The sequence below is a fragment of the Trachypithecus francoisi genome, unplaced genomic scaffold (genome assembly GCF_009764315.1).
Source record: "Trachypithecus francoisi isolate TF-2019V2 unplaced genomic scaffold, Tfra_2.0 Lachesis_group11, whole genome shotgun sequence".
Lineage (NCBI taxonomy): Eukaryota > Metazoa > Chordata > Mammalia > Primates > Cercopithecidae > Trachypithecus > Trachypithecus francoisi.
The window spans coordinates 22,689,787-22,705,891 of record NW_022681456.1 but is presented as its reverse complement, the minus strand read 5'-3'; the positions used below and the strand labels follow the sequence as shown (position 1 = coordinate 22,705,891).

The 16,105-nt window shown below is 41.6% G+C and overlaps 1 protein-coding gene across 4 annotated transcripts in view; it reads left to right on the top strand.

The window, feature by feature from the left end:
* RAD9B (RAD9 checkpoint clamp component B) overlaps nt 1-16,105 on the top strand; it is a 39,443-nt gene that overhangs the window by 8,335 nt on the left and 15,003 nt on the right. For 3 of the 4 annotated variants that reach the window (XM_033220628.1, XM_033220627.1, XM_033220630.1), the window contains exons 5-10: nt 2,911-3,010; nt 5,361-5,467; nt 8,753-8,859; nt 8,951-9,015; nt 9,848-9,970; nt 12,461-12,695. In XM_033220628.1, coding sequence (XP_033076519.1) covers nt 2,911-3,010; nt 5,361-5,467; nt 8,753-8,859; nt 8,951-9,015; nt 9,848-9,970; nt 12,461-12,695 — 737 coding nt within the window. Of the gene's footprint in view, nt 1-2,910; nt 3,011-5,360; nt 5,468-8,752; nt 8,860-8,950; nt 9,016-9,847; nt 9,971-12,460; nt 12,696-12,822; nt 12,945-16,105 lie in introns of those variants that run through there. The other variant, XM_033220629.1, reaches the window with a different exon arrangement.

Genomic DNA, 16,105 nt, shown 5'->3' with positions numbered 1-16,105 from the left:
TTTATTTTCTTGCTATCTATCTCCCCTCTGTAAAATGTTAGCCCTGTGAAGACAGATTTTTGTCTGATTTGTTCTCTGCTAGTTCCAGCTCCTAAAATAGTTCCTTATATGGTAGATCACACACAAAAAAAATTGTCGCAAATTATCTGCAGCCCCTCCCTTCAATACCTGGAGTATGTTTCCTCGTTTTGAATTTCAGCCGGCCTTAGATTTGCTTTGATACCAGTAGAATGCACTGTAAGTGATATGTTTGAGTTCCAAGCTGAGTCCTGTCAGCTTCCACTGTTGCCCTAAGAACCTTTCCACCAGCATTAGAACAAGCATGGAATAGCTTTTTGGAGGATGAAAGAACAGGTGACAGGCCTTAGCCATTTCAGTTGTCCCAGTTGAGGCCCCAGACATGAAAGTGAGGCCATCCTAGCTACCCCATAGGGATACTGTGAGGATCAGAGAGAATGTATGTAATATGTATGCGACAGTTCCTGGCACATAGGTTCATTCTCATTATTGCTACCTCTCCTCTTCCTTTAAAAGGAAAATAATTCAGCCTGGGCAACATGGAGAAACCCTCTCTCTAGCAAAAATACAAAAATTAGCTGGGTATGGTAGAGTGTGCCTGTAGTCCCAGCCACTAGGGAGGCTGAGATGGGAGGATCACTTGAGCCTGGGAGTTGGAGGTTGCGCTGAGTTGAGATCACACCACAGCAGTCGAGACCCTGGCCAAAAAAAAAAAAAAGAGAGAAAGGAGGAAGGAAGGGAGGGAGGGAGGGAGGGAGGGAAAAGAAGGGAAGGAAAAGAAAAAAGAATAGAATTAACAAACCAGATGTTGAAATCTGTCAAAAGTCCTTTTCAGAAATACCAGTCCTGGATGGAAGGTACTAAAAGAGAGTAATAGAAATATTATCTGTAGTCTGTAGTGATCTGCAATCACTATTTTACACACAATTTAAGAAACCACCTGCTGGGTGCGGTGGCTCAAGCCTGTAATCCCAGCACTTTGGGAGGCCGAGACGGGCAGATCACGAGGTCAGGAGATCGAGACCATCCTGGCTAACACGGTGAAACCCCGTCTCTACTGAAAAAAATACAAAAAACTAGCCGGGCGAGGTGGCGGGCGCCTGTAGTCCCAGCTACTCGGGAGGCTGAGGCAAGAGAATGGCGTGAACCCGGGAGGCAGAGCTTGCAGTGAGCTGAGATCCGGCCACTGCACTCCAGCCTGGGCAATAGAGCGAGACTCCGTCTCAAAAAAAAAAAAAAAAAAGAAACTACCTGTATTTTGGAGATTTCTCAAAAAACTAAAAATAGAACTACCATACAGTACAGCAATCCCACTACTGAGTATCCAAAGGAAAAATAAATAAATATGTCAAGGAAATACCTACATCCCTGTGTTTATTGCAGCACCATTTATAATAGCAAAGCTATGGAATCAACCTAAGTGTCTATTAGTGGACTAATGCATAAAGAAAATGTAGTATATGTACACAGTGGAATACTATTTGGCCATAAAAATAATGAAATCTTGCCATTTGCAGCAGCGTGGATGGAACTAGAGGTCATTATGTTAAGTGAAATGAGCCAGGCATAGAAAGACAAGTATTGCATGTTCTCACAATGTGGACACTAAAAAAGTTGTTCTCATGGAGGTAGAGAGTAGAATGGTAGATACCAGAGGCTGGGAATGGTGTGTGGGTGAGTATGAAGAGAGGTTGGTTAGTGGGTACAAACATACAGTCAGGCAGAAGTATTGAGTTCTAATGTTGGGTAGCAGAGAAGGGTGACTATAAGTTAGCATCAGTGTACTCTGTGTTTCAACCTAGCTGGAAGAGAGGACTTAAAATGTTCTTAACACATAGAAATGGTAAATATTTGAGGTGATACACACCCCAAATATCCTGGCTTGATAATTACACAGTCTATGCATGTAACCAAATATCTGTCACATGTACCCCATACATTTTTTCTTTTTTCTTTTTTTTTATTTTGAGACAGAGTCTCGCTATGTTGCCAGACTGGAGTGCAGTGGTGCAATCTCGGCTCACTGCAACCTCCGCCTCCTGGGTTCAAGTGATTCTCCTGCCTCAGCCTCCTGAGTAGCTGGGATTACAGGCGCGTGCCACCACGCTTGGCTAGTTTTTTGTATTTTAGTAGAGATGGCGTTTCACCATGTTGACCAGGATGGTCTCTATCTCCTGACCTCATGATCCACCCACCTCAGCCTCCCAAAGTGCTGGGATTACATGCGTGAGCCACCGCGCCTGGCCCTTTATTTTTGTTTTGTTTTTCTTTTTGAGACAGAGCCACACTCTGTCACCCAGGCTGGAGTGTACAGTGGCATGATCTTGCCCCACGGCAACCTCCGCCTCCCAGGTGCAAGCGATTCTTGTGCCTCAGCCTCCCAGGTAGCTGGGATTGCAGGCGTGCACCACCATGCCTGACTGATTTTTGTATTTTTAGTAGAGACAGGGTTATGCCATGTTGACCAGGCTGGTTTTGAACTCCTGGCCTCAATTGATCTACCCGCCTTGGCCTCCCAAAGTGCTGGGATTACAGGCATGAACCACCGTGCCTGGCCACATGTACCCCATAAATATTTTAAAATACCATGTATCAATAAAAATATACTAACAACAACAAAAAAAATGAAGGAGGAGGAGGAAACTGCCTGTATTTCAAAGGAATTTGGGAACTCTCCTGCCTGATTGGTCAGAAGGTATGACATATTGCTAGGTGTCCACTAGGGAGCGATAAACACATTTAATTAAGGAATAGTGCTTCTCCAAGGTATATGCACTTGCCAGATAGTAGATGTTACTTTATTACTTTAATTCGGCTGTGAAACTTAAAGACTTCTTTAATTTGTTAATTTTGTACTTAAAGTTATTAAGAGGTGGCTTTATTCTTTTTAAGGTATTAAAAGAACTCATAATGTATGTTTTCAAGAAAGTCAGCCTTTGCAAGTTATTTTTGACAAGAATGTTTGTACTAATACACTAATGATTCAACCAAGGTAATGAGTTCTCTGTTGTCAATTTTTTTCCCCCTGAATACAGTATGATCGTGGAGTGAAGAATCAATGCCCTAGAGCTTTTCAGTCAGTAAAATTTTTTTTTTTTTTTTTTGGATACAGAGTCTTGCTCTGTCGCCCAGGCTGCAGTGCAGTGGCGTGATCTCGGCTCATTGCAAGCTCTACCTCCCAGGTTTACACCAATCTCCTGCCTCAGCCTCCTGAGTAGCTGGGACTACAGGCGCCCGCCACCGCACCCAGCTAATTTTTTTGTATTTTTAGTAGAGACGGGGTTTCACCATGTTAGCCAGGATGGTCTTGATCTCCTGACCTCGTGATCCACCTGCCTCAGCCCCTCAAAGTGCTGGGATTACAGGCGTGATCCCACCACCACGCCCGGCCAGAACATTTTTTTTTTTAAGCTAAAGTTTGACTTGGAGAAATCACCATACAGGGACAAGAGGAAACTTTGATAAAGATAATAGTGGATAATAACTAAGGGTAGCAATAATAATTTAGCGACCCAAGAAAGTTCTAAAAACACCCCATCAGTGGCTTTCTATATCAAGTTGCATTTATATGGTTCCTTTCTGAATCTTAGAACCCAGAACTTGAGGAAATTTTAACATTTTTTATGTGAAATGATTTTGGCCCTAAATATTAACAGTTTTTTCCCCTAGATAGTGAGGCATATTTGTCTTGAAATTTGAAAATTGAAACTTTTTATTTGAAAGTGCATCCAGTTTTCAGTTCAGCTGTAGCATTAAACATTAACATTACGTTGTGAGCCAACATATATTTTATCCATATTGTTTTTAAATTATTATTATTGAGACAAAGTCTCCCTCTGTCACCCAGGCTGGAGTGCAGTGATGTGATCTTGGCTCACTGTAACCTCCACCTCCTGGGTTTAAACAATTCTTGTGCCTCAGCTTCCCGAGTAGCTGGGACTACAAGTGTGAGCCACCATGCCCGGCTAAATTTTGTATTTTTTGTAGAGACAGGGTTTCACCATGATGCTCAGGCTGATTGAGACAAACTTCTGAGTTCAAGTGATCCACCTGCCTTAGCCTCCCAAAGTACTGGGATTACAGGTGTGAGCTACCCCACCTGGTCCTTCCTTCCTTCATGTTGTCATTTTTTTGTATCAGATTATTTTGTATCTTCTATAACTGCCCCCGCTTAACACTGGAAAAGTTCCCAAATGAATTTTGTAGGTATTCCTGACATTTTGATATCAAGAAACACTGCTAAACCAATGTCTAACATCATATTAACACCAAGATTGCATAAATTCTAAGAATTTTATTTTTATCTTAATAATACTTCAATGTCAAAAGGAGTGCAGAACTTCTAATACAATAATAAAAAAGACAACCCAGCTATAAAAAATAAGTAAAGAGGCCAGGTGCGGTGGCTCACGCCTGTAATCCCAGCACTTTGGGAGGCCGAGGCGGGCAGATTGCAAGGTCAGGAGATCGAGACCACGGTGAAACCCCATCTCTACTAAAAATACAAAAGATTAGCCAGGCGCGGTGGTGGGCGCCTGTAGTCCCAGCTACTCAGGAGGCTGAGGCAGGAGAATGGCTTGAACCCAGGAGGCGGAGCTTGCAGTGAGCCGAGATCGCGCCACTGCACTCCAGCCTGGTGGACAGAGCGAGACTCCGTCTCAAAAAAAAAAAAAAAGTGAAGAATTTTAATAGTTATTTCTTCAAAGAAAATGGCAATAAGCACTTGAAAAGATGCCCAACATCATTAGTCATTAGGGAATTGCAAATCAAACAGTTTTCAATTGTGAATTATGTTGTATGGGAATTGTATCTCAATAAAACTGTTTTGAAAAAAGGAGCCAGAATAAAAGGGCATTTGGGATGTCAAGAGAACCTTGAAAGTGGGTAACAGTCGAGGAAAGGAACAGAGGGAAAGAATATAGAGAGCAGGCTGCCTAGAAACCTCTGCCCCCTCATCTAGGTCTCCAGCATAATTCACCTGAGTTGTTTTTGAACAGCTTCACTTTGCAGTATCTCCCTTTACATTATGAGCTAGGGCATAAGTGACTGGGCATACAAAAACATAGAATTAAAGATATTTTATTCTGGAATTTTTTTTGTACTGCAGCGTTCATGTGTTTTATTAAGGATATATTTTGCTATTCTCTTGGCCTTCAAATGAAGTTATAATTTTAAAATAAGCTGAAAATATAGCAGCTTATGTATAAGAAAGAAGATAGGAGTTTGGGTAAATTTTTATAAACCCAGGCCAAGTAATTATTTCCAGATTAGAGATTTGAGTCCCAGTTAAGTTATGTCTTTCTGTTTGTTTTTCAAATAATACTGTTGTTTACATTTTATAGATTGCTTGCTGATGCCATTGTTCTTTTTACATCAAGTCAAGAGGAAGTTACTCTTGCTGTTACTCCACTGAATTTTTGCCTCAAGAGTTCTAATGAGGAATCAATGGGTAAGGATTGTATCTGAAATGGTGTTTTGATGGGTTATTACTTTCTGTCTCTTGATTACTAACCATACTGCAAATATTAGTGGCATAATTTTATTCCTGTCTAAAAAGCAGTAAGATGTAGAAAGGTTGGAAAAAGTTTTAAGAGATCCAACAAGTTTAACACAATCAGCAATTAAAATATTTGGCTTTGAAATTCAGGTCATTTTAAAATTAGGAGAATGGGGCCAGGTGCTGTGGCTCCCGCCTGTAATCCCAGCACTTTGGGAGGCCGAGGCAGGTGGATAACCTGAGGTCAGGAGTTCGAGACCAGCCTAGCCAACATGGCGAAAACCAATCTCTACTAAAAATAAAAAAATTAGCTGGGCGTGGTGGCTCGGGCCTGTAATCCCAGCTATTCAGGAGGCTGAGGTGGGAGAATTGCTTGAACCTGGGAGGTGGAGGTTGCAATGAGCCGAGATTGCACCACTGCACTCCATTGCCTGGGCGACAGAGACTCTTGTCTCAAATAAAATAAAAAAGAAAATTTGCTAGAGTCTTTTGGAACAACAAGCTGTTTGAGACTCTCTGACCTTAGATAATATGTTTTTGGTGACAGCAGTAAGGAGAGGATACAAAGGAAAGAACTATTATTTTAAAGTGAAAAACCAGTAGAACCAGGGCTTAAGTTGGGTCACATGACTATTGTAGTGTTTAGTTTGTGCCAGGTTCTGTTCTAAATAGTTTACATTTATGAAGTCATTTGATCTTCATAATAACTCTAAAATGTATGTAGGTACTATTATTCCCATTTTACATATGAAGAAATTGAAAGTACATATAAAGCACATACAAAGCAGTTGGACACTTTGGGAGGCTGATCACTTGAGGGGACTTACCAGCCTTGGCAACATAGTGACACCTCATCTTTACAAAACATAAGACAAATAGTCAGGCATGGTGGTGTACACCTGTAGTCTCAGCTACTTGGTAGGCTACGGTGGAAGGATTGCTTGAGCCATGATTGTGCCACTGCACTCCAGCCCAGGCAACACAGCAAGATCCTGTCTCAAAAAAAAAAAAAAAAAAATTGAAACACAGAGAAACTGGCTTGCCTGGTGTCACAGATTGCCTAGTGAAAGGGTCTGTTTTATGCATCATCATGCCATCTCTGAATAAAAATGGCCATTTAGTAACCAGGAGAAACTGTCCCTTGTGAGTAGCTTTCTAATGAAGTTATAGTTACAGTTGACTGGCAATCTAGTTGTTTAATCTTATTATTAAACTTCTATGCTAGTATATTGGGAGTGACATGAGCCTTCTTGTTGGAGATGAATGTATATTTAAGACATTTTTTGATTCTTTAAAAAATATATCATTTGGCCGGGTGCAGTGGCTCACACCTGTAATCCCAGCACTTCGGGAAGCCGAGGCCAGGTGGATCACAAGGTCGGGAGATCAAGACCATCCTGACCAACATGGTGAAACCCCATCTCTACTGAAATACAAAAAATTAGCAGGTCATGGTGGTGTTCACCTATAGTCCCAGCTACTTGGGATACTGAGGCAGGAGAATCGCTTGAACCCAGGAAGCGGAGGTTGCAGTGAGCCGAGATCACACCACTGCACTCCAGCCTGGTGACAGAGCAAGACTCTGTCTGAAATAATAATAATAATAATAAATATATATGTCACTCAATCTTTGTTCTTACTACTTCAATAATTGATATTCATTGAAGAAAATTAAAAATACAAAAAAAAATTTTAAGTCACCTGATATCCCACTATACAGAGATAAGCACTTTTAATAGTTGGGTGTATCTCCTTCTATACTTTAGATCTCACAACAGGAGATTAAGTGAAGATAATTAAATACTATGAAACTATTAAAAGTAACATTGGCCAGGTGCAGTGGCTCACTCCTGTAATCCCGGTGCTTGGGGAAGCTGAGGCAGGATTGCCTGAGGCCAGGAGTTCAGACCAGCCTGGGCAACATAGCAAGATCCCATCTCTACAAAAATAAAAAATTAGCCAGGTATGGTGGCATGTACCTGTAGTCCATGCTGCAGCAGCTGAGGCAAGAGGATCACTTGAGCTCAAGATTTCAAGGTTGCAAGTGAGCTATGATCATGCCACTGTATTCCAGCCTGGGCAACACAGTGAGACCCTGTCTCAAAAAAAATTAATGGGCTGGGCGCAGTGGCTTATGCCTGTAATCCCAGAACTTTGGGAGGCCAAGGAGGGCTGATCACCTGAGGTCAGGGGTTTGAGTCCAGCCTGGCCAACATGGTAAAACCCTTTCTCTACTAAAAATACAAAATTAGCTGGACATGGTGGTGTATGTCTGTAGTCCCAGTTACTTCAGGGGACTGAGGCAGGATAATTGCTTGAACCTGGGAGGCGGAGTTTGCAGTGAGTCGAGATCACACCACTGGACGCCAGCTTGAGCAACAGAGTGAGACTCCATCTCAAAAATGATAATAATAGTAATAATAAAATTAAAGTAATGTTATATGTGTATGTATAAATACATCCCTCTCTCTCTGAAGGCATATATCAGAGAGGTTTAATGAAGCAGTTTTATAGTGGAAAACACAAAACATTGACACACAAACACAAATAATTATAAAAATGTGCTTATTGACATGGAAAAATAGCCAGGATATATTATTGGGTAGATTATAAAATGGTATGTAGGGTAAGATCATACTTTCATTTAAAAATGTGCATTAAAGTGGCACATGTCTGTAGTCCTAGCTATTCGGAAGGCTGAGGCAGAGGATCACCAGAGCCCAGGAGGTCAAGGCTGCAGTGAGCTGTGATCATGCCACTGCACTACAGTCTGGGCAATACAGCAAGACCCTGTCTCAAAAAGAAGAAAACAAAAAATTAACTACTCGGGAGGCTGAGGCAGGAGAATGGCGTAAACCTGGGAGGCGGAGCTTGCAGTGAGCTGAGATCCGGCCACTGCACTCCAGCCTGGGAGACAGAGCGCGACTCCGTCTCAAAAAAAAAAAAAAATTAACTAACTTAGATAAGAAATCTGATGTTTAAACATAAACAGTTTGATTTATGTGAAATGGATTTATAGACTCTAAATCATTGGGGAGTTTAAGAGAAATGTAAAATATAAAATTTCTGTTTGAACAAAGGCATTTAAAAATAGCGTACAGATATCAGGTTGGGGAGTTAGGGTAGGTAGGGTAGGAGGAAATGGGATGGGATTTGGGAGACCAAAAAATTTCTTTTTTCCTCTGAATTCATCTCTGGAACTAATTTTATTCTTTATTTTCCCATAATGTTAAACAGATTTGAGCAATGCTGTGTACAGTGAGATGTTTGTTGGCTCAGATGAGTTTGACTTCTTTCAAATTGGAATGGACACTGAGATAACATTTTGTTTCAAAGAATTGAAGGTAAATAAAGATTTGTATCAAATTAAAATTCAAATTTTCACTGTAAGTTTTTAATAAGGATTTCAAGTTTTTTCTGCTTTTCTTTTTTCAGGGAATACTGACATTTTCAGAAGCTACACATGCTCCTATATCCATTTATTTTGATTTTCCTGGGAAGTAGGTCCTTGAGAATTTTTCTGTTTGTTTCATATCAATAACAAAACCCTTTGGATCACTTTGAAGTTAATTAACACCTCAAGAATACCTAAACTTTACTATTAATACTTATCAAACTAAAATTTTGAAAGATGCTGAAACATGGCATTTTTAATTTTCTTTTTTCTTTACTCAGACAGCGTTTCACTCTGTTGCCCAGGCTGGAGTACAGTGGCATGATCTTGGCTCACTGCAGTCTCCACCTCCCGGGTTCAAGCAATTCTTCTGCCTCAGCCTCCCAAGTAGCTGGGATTACAGGCATCTACCTGTAATCCCTGGCTCATGTTTGTATTTTTGGTAGAGACGGGCTTTCACCATGTTGACCAGGCTGGCCTCGAACTCCTGACTTCAAGAGATCCACCGGCCTCGGCCTCCCAAAGTGCTGGGATTACAGGCGTGAGCCACCGCACCCGGCCTTACTGTTTCTTTTTTTTTTTTTTTTTGAGACTGAGTTTCGCTTTTGTTGCCCAGGCTGGAGTACAATGCTACAATCTTGGCTCACTGCAACCTCCGCCTTCCAGGTTCAAGTGATTCTCCTGCCTCAGCCTCCCGAGTAGCTGGGATTACAGGCATGTGTCATCATGCCCCGCTAATTTTTTTTTTTTTTGTATTTTTAGTAAAGACAGGGTTTCTCCATGTTGGTCAGGCTGGTCTCAAACTCGTGACCTCAGGTGATCCACCTGCCTCGGCCTCCCCTGTTTCTTTTTAGTCCAGAATTAAGTATCATTTCTAATGTGTTTCTAATGTCCATCAGAAAATGAGTATCACTGTTGCTCTGACTTGGCTTTTTTAGACCTCTGGCTTTAAGTATTGATGATATGTTAGTGGAAGCTAACTTTATTTTGGCCACATTAGCTGATGAGCCAAGTAGAGCATCTTCACCACAGTCACTGTGTCTTTCACAGAAACGAAAAAGGTAAGACTGTGTTTTAACTTCTTTATTAATTGGGACAAGCCGTCATAATCTTATTCTGAAGTAATTCACTGGCATTCGCTCAGGAAACAATTGAGGAGCGAAATATTAGATAACAAATTTTGGCTGAATACGGAAGAGCTGTAGTGAAGCTTACCTGTAGCATAGAAACATCACCAATCTTTGTGTCAGATATTTGCTTTTTCTCCTCTGATCAGAATTGAACAAGACTGTCTGGTTTATCTGTGTTGTGTCCCAGAACTCAATTCCAATTTTTAGGTTTTTATTTGTTGTTGTTGTTATTGTTTTAGACAAGGTCTCACTCCCATTGCCCAGGTTTGAGTGCTGTGGCGCAAACTCGAGTCACTGCAGCCTCCATTTCTGTAGCTCAAGTGATCCTCCCACCTCAGCCTCCCAAGTAGCTGGGACCATAGGCATGTGCCACCACACCCAGCTAATTTTTTGTATTTTTTTTTTTTTTTGTAGAGACAGGTTTCACCATGTTTCCCAGGCTGGTCTCAAACTTCTGGGCTCAAGCCATCCACCTACTTCAGCCTCCCAAAGTGCTGGGTTTACAGGTGTGAGTCACCACATTGGGCCTTTAGTTGTTTTTTTTTTTAATAATAACATAGTGTTTTCTTTTTTTTTTTTTTTTAGACGGAGTCTCGCTCTGTCACCCGGGCTGGAGTGCGGTGGCCACATCTCAGCTCACTGCAAGCTCCGCCTGCCGGGTTTACGCCATTCTCCTGCCTCAGCCTCCCGAGTAGCTGGGACTACAGGCGCCCGCCACCTCACCCGGCTAGTTTTTTGTATTATTTTTAGTAGAGACGAGGTTTCACCGTGTTAGCCAGGATGGTCTCGATCTCCTGACCTCGTGATCCACCCGTCTCGGCCTCCCAAAGTGCTGGGATTACAGGCTTGAGCCACCGCGCCTGGCCTAACATAATGTTTTCATAGGAAAGTCTATATTCACTTCCTAGAACTTTTGCTCAGATATAGGGATAGCCATTGCTTTCTTTCTTTCTTTCTTTCTTTTTTTTGAGACAGAGTCTCACTTTGTTGCCCAGGCTGGAGTGCAGTGGCACGATCTCAGCTCACTGAAACCTCCACCCGCTGGGTTCAAGCAATTCTCCTGTCTCAGCCTCCCTAGTAGCTGGGATGACAGGTGTGCACTACCACGCCTGGCTAATTTTTGTATTTTTAGTAGAGACGGGGTTTCACTATGTTGATCAGGCTGGTCTCGAACTCCTGACCTCATGATCCACCCACCTCAGCCTCCCAAAGCACTGAGATTAGAGGTGTGAGCCACTGCGCCTGACTTTTTTTTCTTTCTTAATTTCTTTTGGGGGAAGAAGGATGCTTTATTGTAAAAGTTATTTCGGGAAATTTGGGAAATAGAGAAAAGTACAAAGAAGAAAATAAAACTTACTCATAATTGTATCACCCAGAGATAGCCACTGTTAACATTCTGGCTCACTGCATTTTCTTTCAGACTTAATTTTGTGTATACTTGTATTTTCAAATTTTTAAAAAAATTTTTTGAGACAAGGTCTCACTCTGTCACCCAGGCTGGAGTGCAGTAGCATAATCATGGCTCACCATAGTCTCAACCTCCCAGGCTCAAGCATTCCACCTCAGCCTCCTAAGTAACCAGGACTACAGGCACCTGCCACCATACCCAGCTAATTTTTGTGTTTTTTGTAGAGATTGGGTTTTACCATGTTGCCCAGACTGGTCTCTTAAGTCCTGGGCTCAAGCAGTCTGCCTGCCTCAGCCTCCCAGAGTGCTAGGATTACAGATGTGAGTGAGCCACTTCCCCTAGTCTATCTATATTTGTATTTTAAAACAAGATTAGGATCATAGAGCATATGCGGTTTTGGTATTGCGGATATGTTTCAATATCACTGATAATGACTTGAAAACATGATTTTTCTTTTTCTTTTTCTTTTTTTGAGTCAGAGTCTTACTTTGTCACCCAGGCTGGAGTGCAGTGGCGCCATCTCAGCTCATTGCAACCTCCGCCTCACCCGGCTAATTTTTTTGCATTTTTAGTAGAGACGAGGTTTCACCATCTTGGCTCTGCTGGTCTTGGACTCTTGGCCTCATGATCCACCCACCTTGGCTTCCCAAAGTGTTGGGATTATAGGCGTGAGCCTCTGTGTCCGGCCAAAAACATGATTCTCAATGACTGTACACAATTTTATCATAATAGATGTATAGTAATTTGCTTGACTTTTCCTCTAACTTGCTCCTGTTACCATATCACAAGATATTCTATGCACAGTGAGTTGCTTGTACTGAAAGATTCGTCTGTCAAGAGAACTTACAAATCATCATATATATAAATTTTAACCAGCAACAATTTAGTTCCATGTATTTCAATATATTCCCTAATCCAGTGGTATCATTGTCATCCCACATTGTCCATTAGTTATATAAAAAATATATTTCACAATAAACAGTTCATTCATTTAATGCCTATTAATACCTCAGGTCAGATCTGATTAAAAAAAAGGCTGGCAAAAATGTAACCAGCCAGGCCCTGGAATGTATTTCAAGAAAAGCAGCACCAAGAAGGCTTTATCCTAAGGAGACTCTCACAAACATCTCTGCACTGGAAAACTGTGGAAGCCCTGCAATGAAAAGAGTGAATGGAGATGTCAGTGAAGTATCAGAAAACAGTGTCAGCAACACAGAGGAAGTGCCAGGGTCTCTGTGTCTCAGAAAGGTAAAATAAAAGCGTTGAGATTCAACCACATCTCAGTCAAGAATTCTCATCTGTCTCCCTTTGCAGTCTTCTTCCCCAATCCCCACCCGGCCATGTTCTGAAAATTTATTTTCTTATTTTTTGATAGGGGAAAAGTGAAGCTAGTCTGAATTATAGACTGAAGAAAAGTCTGATAGAGAAAAGTCTGATTTACGGAATATCAATAGAAAATAGTTAAATTGTTCAGTCAGTAATTTCTAATAAAGCATATTTAAGTAGAGATTTGGGTCACTTGTTTCCAATAATAAATTATGATTGCTTATGGTATATTCTATCTTGAATAACAATAATATGTTGAGGTCATATAATTTGTTTCCTAAAATATTTCCTTCTAATTTTACTTTTCAAATTTGTTTGGTAAATCTTGTATTCGTAATAGTACAAATGTAAATTTCATCCCAACAAATATCACAAATTCCTTCATAATGGAGTCCCAGTTAATAACATCTTATTCTATAAGATAGATGATAAGCTTCACAGAATGCTGTAGTGTTAAACCTTACAAATCTACTGAAGGTAAACAATGTATAAAAAACTGAAGTATCTCAAATATTGATAATCCTAATTTTACTTGTTTAATGTTTTGTTCAAGCTTGTTTTGCTGTTGTTATTGTTGATTTGGAAATATGAGTTTCTTAGTGAGAATTAGAAATTTGAAAGCAGAAATAATATTTTTGAAAGTTACCATCACCATCTTGGCTGGGTACAGTGGCTCACGCCGTAACCCCAGCCCTTTGGAAGGCCAAGGAGGGAAGATCTCTTGAGGCCACGAGTTCAAGAACAGCCTGAGCGACAGAGTGAGACCCCATCTCTACAGAAATTTAAATAGTAGCCAGATGTGGTGGCTGTAGACCTAGCTGCTGAGGAGGCTGAAGTGGGAGGATCTCTTGAGCCCAGTAGTTCAAGGCTTCAGTGAGCTATGATCGCACAATTGCACTTCAGCCCTGGCAACAGAGTGAGACCCTGTCTCTTAAAAAAATAAAAAATTCACCATGTTACGCTGTATATGACTTTTAGGGCAGAATTTGATTAGTAAACTGGACTTACTCAGTTTGATACCATAAGTGTTTTACTGAGTACTTGTTATATGCCCAAAACTTAGGGCAATTTTCTCTTCCTGTATGTTACTAAGTTGGCCATAAAGTGAAAACTAAAATCTGTGTTCTCATTGTACAAAAGCACTGTCCCCTCGTATTTTTCTAGTCACACATATTGTGCTTACTTTTTCACAGGCAACAACAGAAATCATTTTCCTGCTGCTTCAGGTCCCTGAAATTCACTAAGATTGCCAGTTTCTTTGCTAGAGAAAATGACATTTAGAACTTTAAGCTCCATGAGCACCATTACAGCACTCTTTACTCCAAATTTCCTATTGTGTCACCAAATTCTTGAAAGAAGGCTCTATTTTAAAGGGAATTATTTGCCTTAATGGGGCAAACTCCTCCAAAGCTGAAATTACATTATGGGTAAATGATATAGACCCTTATCGTGTTCTGCCTGAACTTCCATGGGCTTCCTGCCGTCCTCTGTGCCTCTGTTCTCCTTCACCCTGCTTCTCTTCGACAGTGTACTCATAGATTTTTGTCCAAACCTGAGGTCTACATTGAGTCCCAGGGGTTCAGAGCCCTGGCTCTAGAGTTCACATTCCAAGGTTCAAACCTCTCTCTTACCACGTATTAACTGTAACTTGGACAAGTTATTTATTTTGCCCTCAGTTTCCTTAGTAAAATGGGGATAATAATAATTATGCCCACTAAATGGAATTGTAAAAATTGAGCTAAAGGTGTAACAGGCACATGGTCAGTGCTTGATAAAATTTAGTTATTGGCTGAGCACAGTGTCTCACGCCTGTAATACCAGCACTTTGGGAGGCAGAAGCGGGCAGATCACGAGGGCAGGAGTTCAAGACCATCCTGGCCAAGATGGTAAAACCCCATCTCTACTAAAAATACAAAAATAAGCTGGGTGTGGTGGCGGTCACCTGTAATCCCAGCTACTTGGGAGGCTGAGGCAGGAGAATCACTTGAACCCGGGAGGTGGAGGTTGCAGTGAGCCAAGATCGTGCCATTGCACTCTAGCCTGGGCGACAAAGCAAGACTCTGTGTAAAAAAAAAAAAAAAACATTATTATTATTATTATTTTTTTTTTTTTTTGAGACGGAGTCTTGCTCTATCGCCCGGGCTGGAGTGCAGTGGCCGGATCTCAGCTCACTGCAAGCTCCGCCTCCCAGGTTTACGCCATTCTCCTGCCTCAGCCTCCCGAGTAGCTGGGACTACAGGCGCCCGCCACCACGCCCGGCTAGTTTTTTGTATTTTTTAGTAGAGATGGGGTTTCACTGTGTTAGCCAGGATGGTCTTGATCTCCTGACCTCGTGATCCGCCCGTCTCGGCCTCCCAAAGTGCTGGGATTACAGGCTTGAGCCACCACGCCCGGCCCCCCCAAAAAAAAAAAAATTATTATTGTTACTTATCACTCTCTTGCTTTTAAAACTCTTAGGTTGGCCAGGCGTGGTGGCTCATGTCTGTAATCCCAGCATTTTGGGAGGCCAAGGTGGGCAGATCATAAGGTCAAGAGATCAAGACCATCCTGGCCAACATGGTGAAACTCTGTCTCTACTGAGAATACAAAAATTAGCCGGATATGGTTGGCCAGGCTGGTCTCAAACTTCTGACCTCAAATGATCTGCCTGCCTTGGCCTCCCAGAGTGCTGGGATTACAGGCATGAGTCACTGCACCTGGCCTCAACATTTTTTTTTTTTTTTTTTTTTTTTTTTTTTGAGGCAGAGTCTCGCTCTGTCGCCCGACTGGAGTGCAGTGGCCGGATCTCAGCTCACTGCAAGCTCCGTCTCCCAGGTTTACGCCATTCTCCTGCCTCAGCCTCCCGAGTAGCTGGGACTACAGGCGCCTGCCACCTCGCCCGGCTAGTTTTTTGTATTTTTTAGTAGAGACGGGTTTCACCGTGTTCGCCAGGATGGTCTCGATCTCCTGACCTCGTGATCCGCCGTCTCGGCCTCCCAAAGTGCTGGATTACAGGGCCTCAACATTTAATATTCAGTATAACAGTACAATGATCATTTCATTGAACAAAAATCAGAAAATACAAACAAGAGATAATCACTTCAGATATTTTGATTATTACTCTGCCTTTAAGACTTTCTTCTTCTTCTTCTTTTTTTTTTTTTTTTTTTTTCTTTAAGACGGAGTTTCGTTCTTTCGCCCAGGCTGGATTGCAATAATGCAATCTCCGGTTCACTGCAACCTCCACTTCCCAGGTTCAAGCAATTCTCCTGCCTCAGCCTCCTGAGTAGCTGGGAATACAGGTACCTGCCACCACGCCCGGCTAATTTTTTTTGTATTTTTTTAGTAGAGAT